The 5,095-nt window shown below is 41.2% G+C and overlaps 1 protein-coding gene across 1 annotated transcript in view; it reads right to left on the bottom strand.

The window, feature by feature from the left end:
* Window positions 1-1,129, bottom strand: part of LOC103806020 — a gene marked incomplete at its 3' end in the record, with an annotated part of 10,153 nt that extends 9,024 nt beyond the window's left edge. Inside the window, exon 1 of the mRNA XM_009078691.1 lies at window positions 1,057-1,129. Coding sequence (XP_009076939.1) covers window positions 1,057-1,129 — 73 coding nt within the window. The remainder of the gene's footprint in view (window positions 1-1,056) is intronic.
* Between the last annotated feature and the right edge of the window lie 3,966 nt (window positions 1,130-5,095).

The following is a 5,095-nucleotide window of genomic DNA, read 5'->3' as shown; positions in this document are numbered from 1 at the left end:
CCTGCAACAACTGATAAGCTTTATTGCCTTGAGCTATGTGCACCATTACAACATCCAGGGCACTGTTTTAAAGCAAGTTGTTGTGCTTGTTCAAGATATGGTGGTGCTGTGTGCTGCAGTGATCTTGTTGGACTGTTCACTAGGGGCTGGGCAGACAGGCTAGTACAACTGCTCTCATACTGTATCATGAATAAGAATCCTGAGAACATGGATATACATGAAAAACTCGCCTGCAAACCTTCAGTGTTTGACACTACTCTCCTTTTCTCACTGTTTTTTGTTTGTTTGTTTGGGGGTTTTCTTTTGTCTTTCCTTCTATATGGAAAAATTCAGAAGTAATGCTGTTTTCAGACTTCACATTACAATACTCCATGAAGACATAAAAGGAACTGTTATTAACTTTACTGTAAATCTGAGTCACTACCATGTCTCTCAGAGACCCAAACTCCCTCCAGTCCCTCAGTTAACACAGCTTCTAGATACATATTTGTGTAAACAAAGCTGTATGAAAACCAACTGAATCTAGTGAACAGCAATTAGAGCTGAGGCATTGTCTTGCAGTTCGATGTACAATGGCTTCGTACATTTTACAGCATATATTAACTTGTGTTAGGTAGAGTAATGTGACAACTAGACATTTGCAGTATTAGAGCAGCTCTGATGAAAATTAATGCTTAGTATTCCAAACATTTCAGAGATTCAGAGTTCAGTGATCACTTATAATATACATGTGCATAAAGTACTATTTTTTTCGTTACAGAATAAAAAATTAAATCATTAGTCCGATATATCTAGCAGCTCCAAGTCTACCTGTAGAAGACCTAGCCACACTTTTTCTCTCAAGCAAAAGTTATCTATGCCGGATTATATTGCACGCTAGATGAATAAGACAAATTCTAGTCTAGCAAACAAAGACACTACTCCGAAGTCTATTCAAAATAGTTAATTGTTTCTTTCTTTTCTCCATTGGGGAAGATATGACTGGACTTTAATCAGATAGCATTCTTTACTGTAGGTATTAATAAAAGGAAAGATACAATCAGCATTTTTACTTACCAGAATGTCCTTCAGCAACAGATTCTGAAGTAAAAAGAAATCGTTTTTCTTTTTTTGAGGTATGAATTGACATGTCTTGGTATTTTTTGCAAGCGTGCAAATGAGAAAGACTCAAAGCAACTGGACTACGGAACAAGCACAGGCAGAAAGTGAAGTGGAAAGGTTAATGTGTGTATGCAAACAGCTGATGCAATTGCTCTTGCTTGCCTGTTTCTCAGAAGTACAATAGATTAAGACTAATCTGTGTGGATTTTACAATGCACTGCTACAGAAATTTCTTTCGTAAGTCTTTTGTGTGTTGTTAAACTGCTAAACTCTGCAGAAGTGTATCATTATGTGAAATGTGAACACAGCTAAGACAGAGTTCAGTGCTTTTGCACACTTCCCCAAGCCTCCATTCTTGCTCTGTAGTCTAAGTGCTAACTAAAAAGCACTGAAAGGTAGTAACACAGCACTGCGACTTTATCTAAATTTGTAGGACCCCATAACATTTTCTGCTAGGCATAATATCCATACATTATACTCAGCTGCAGTAGTGAACTGTGCAGAAATATAGCCCTCTTTAAGTGAGAACAAATGTTTTCAACAGCTCCAGGTGGTAAGCACTGTGCTCTTCTTCCCTACTACTGTTTGTGTCAATGGCTGAGTCAGGAGCTGTACAGCAATAGAACAGCATGCTCTGTGGAAACAAGAATGAAGACAGTGAGTTAATTATATGCTACCTTGAATTCTGAAGCTAAAAGCTATGCCCTAGCTCAATAAGTCTTAAATTTGTTAATGATCAGGTTCTCACAATTCATTTTATAGACCCCTTTTGTCCTACCATTCACGTTGATGGAGAGACATTATTAGGAAACAGCTAGACTCAAGCATCCAAACGAAGAAGTACTCCTCCATTTAGAAGCAGTGATTCCCTTTGGCTTATTTCAGAGCACAGCGCAACAACACATCAGAGCACCTGAGTACAGAACAGTGTCAAAAAGCTACCTATGAACAACAACAGGTAGGTCTGCTCTTAAAAACCCTTGTCCTCTGGGACTCTGCTGCAGTACATCAGGTTGAGCTCAGCTTCTCTAAATCATTGTCATTTCTGAAAATGTTGTTCCATAACCTAAGCATGTTAAACAGTAACAAGAGGGTACTGAGATGCAGGTACAACTTCAGCAACAACAGAAGGCTTAACAACTGGCCATCACAAGCAAATCACATTCCATACTAGGCCACCAGCAAACATCTCAGAAGAGATACGTGTCCATTCTGAAAAGAAGTCTTTGATGCTAAGAAGCAGCATGCCTTCATTTCAGGACACTTCCCAGTAGTGAGGTATATGATGTAACAAAAGCAGTAATGAAGGCAAAGCACTTAGACAAATGAAACAAAGCCCACCCTCATAAAAATGAAGCAAAACTGTATCTCAGCTGCTATGACTGGAGAAGGCACAGTCTAACTGTGGTAACTCAGGTGGTAGCTAGTGTGCTGCAAGAGCCCAGTCACTCCCTGTGAAAACCACCCATTTGGAAGGTGATACAGGAAGAGGTGACTTAGTTGAAGGAAAGAGACCATCTCCACCCCTTTTGGTTTTGTCTTTTTTTTCTTTTTATCCGAGGAACAAAAGTTTTCAACATATAACACCGAAAAACACCAGTTCTCCAGAGGACAATTATTGCTTGAGTGTTTGTGGAGGAGAGCAATAAAGTGGAAGACTTTAAACCACAGTTATCAGAAATGCCCTATGAAATCCATTAACTCATTTCATTGCTTTTCTTGAGTTTCACAATTTATTGTGATGCAATAAAAATTAAACTAGCCATACAGAGATTTGTATGCCTGGAAGTATTTCAAGTCTCTCTAATAAATACACTTTGAGCTCAAGTCACATAAAACACTTCACTCAAAGCATGAAAAAGCATTCATATGAATAATTTCAGTCTCCCCCATCATGAATTCATATTATGCTGCATTCAAAAATACTTGTGCTTTACACTGTTACACCTGGAGAGGTAATGGAACAGCTCATCCTGACGGCCATGTCTATCCACACAGATGACAAGATGGTGATCATGAATAGGCAGCGTGGATTCACTAAAGGGAGATCATGCTTAACCAATCTGATTGCCTTCTGTGATGGGCCAACTACCTGGATGGATGAGGGGAAAACAGTGGATATTGTCTGACTCCATTTCAGCAAGGCTTTTGACATTGTCTCTTCACAATAACCTCATAAGTAAGCTCAGGAATTGCAGGCTGGATGAGCAGATGGTGAGGTGAATTGAGAACTGGCTGAATGGCAGTGGCACAGGGTCTAGTTGGAGGCCTGTCACTAGTGGTGTCCTCCAGGTTCTACACTGGGCCCAGTATCATTTAACTTGTTCAGCAATGACTTGGATGGAGAGACAGAGTCCCTCCTCAGCAAATTCACTGATGACACAAAGCTAGGAGAAGTGGCTGAGCCTAGAGGGCTGTGCTGCCCTTTGACAGTTGGGCAGAAAAGAACGCTCTCAAATTCAACAAGGGCAAGTGCAGAGTCCTGCACCTCGGGAAGAATAACCCCAGGCACCAACACAGGCTGAGGGCTGACCTGCTGGAGAGCAGCTCTGTGGAGAAGGACCTGGGGGTCCTGGTGGACAAGCTGTCTATGAGCCAGGACTGTGCCCCTGTGGCCAAGAAGGCCAATGGGATCCTGGGGTGCATTAGGAAGAGCACTGCCAGCAGATCGAAGGAGGTGATCCTGCCCCTCTACTTAGCCCTGGTGAGGCCACATCTGGACTATTGAGTCCAATTCTGGGCTCCTCAGTACAAGAGCAAGTCCAATGGAGGAAAACAAGGAGGACTGGAGCATCTTGCTTGTGAGGAAAGGCTGAGGCAGCTGGGACTGCTCAGCCTTGAGAAGACAAGACTGAGAGGGAATCTTATCAATGCACACAATCAAGTCTCATCACTGGATTCATGGGTAGTGATATCTTTCCTCTCCACTGCCTACTCTTGTCCTTTTCTTCCCTTTTGTCATAGTTTAACCTCAGCCACCAAAGGGATAGGGGAGAGAATCGGAAGGGTAAAAACTAGAAAAGCTCATGGGTTGAGATAAAGACAGTTTAATAGAGAAAGCAAAGGCTTTACACACAAGCAAAGCAAAACAAGGAATTAATTCACTGCTTCCCACAGACAGGAGGTGTTCAGCCATCTCCAGGAGAGCAGGGCCCATCACGCGTAACGGTTCCTTGGGAAGACAATATCTTCGTGATATTTTTCTGGTTTTTTATAGAAAAGAACCAAAACGATTACATACTGCCTTTCCATTGCAACCAAGTTGTTTTAAAATAAACCTGACTCATATATACACTGGTCATGCAGTGTTATTTCACTCTATTTCATCCCAAGGGATTTATTAACAAGAACCTCAGTTACCTGGCCTCAGAGGCAGGCCATAACATTAAACTGGCATCTCAAGCAGGATCCCTTGGCTGTGGTGGAGTGGTCAGTGTGGTCCAGACTTTGGTAAGGTTTTTCTCCAGGAGAAAATTCATGTTGACCCTCAGAGGGTAACGGGGAGAAGGACATTAACACTCAGTGGGTTATGACTCACTCAAAAGGTCTGACTGCCCATAGCGAGTCAAAATGGGGACTGTCCCCTTATGAAGATATGAAAGAGCTATAATGCTAATCCTTCTCCTCCCAGTATGTCCTGGGTACATAATAACTGGCATGACCCACAAGCAGTGGTGGATTGGATTACAATTCAAACAGAATACAAACTAAAACAAACTAAAACCTGGTAAAGGAAAAACAGTGTTATGTGCGGTTCCAGATGCTGCCATTATAGCACATAGCAACACCTAGAACCATTCTATGATTCTAAACTGCATTAACACTTCATATTTTATAGTTTTGCAAAGTAGTCAGAAAGCAAAGAATTAATTCTGGAGTTTTTAGATTTCCAAAAGTATGTTGAAGTTTGAAAGTAGAACATATTTATTTTATGACTTTCAGAGTTAGATTAAGTATTGTACTATTGCTAGAAATTATTGGAGAGCTCTGCTGT

The sequence above is a fragment of the Acanthisitta chloris genome, unplaced genomic scaffold (assembly GCF_000695815.1).
Source record: "Acanthisitta chloris isolate BGI_N310 unplaced genomic scaffold, ASM69581v1 scaffold1327, whole genome shotgun sequence".
Taxonomy (NCBI): domain Eukaryota; kingdom Metazoa; phylum Chordata; class Aves; order Passeriformes; family Acanthisittidae; genus Acanthisitta; species Acanthisitta chloris.
Note: the sequence above shows the minus strand (reverse complement) of the source record. Positions and strands in the feature narration are given on the sequence as shown.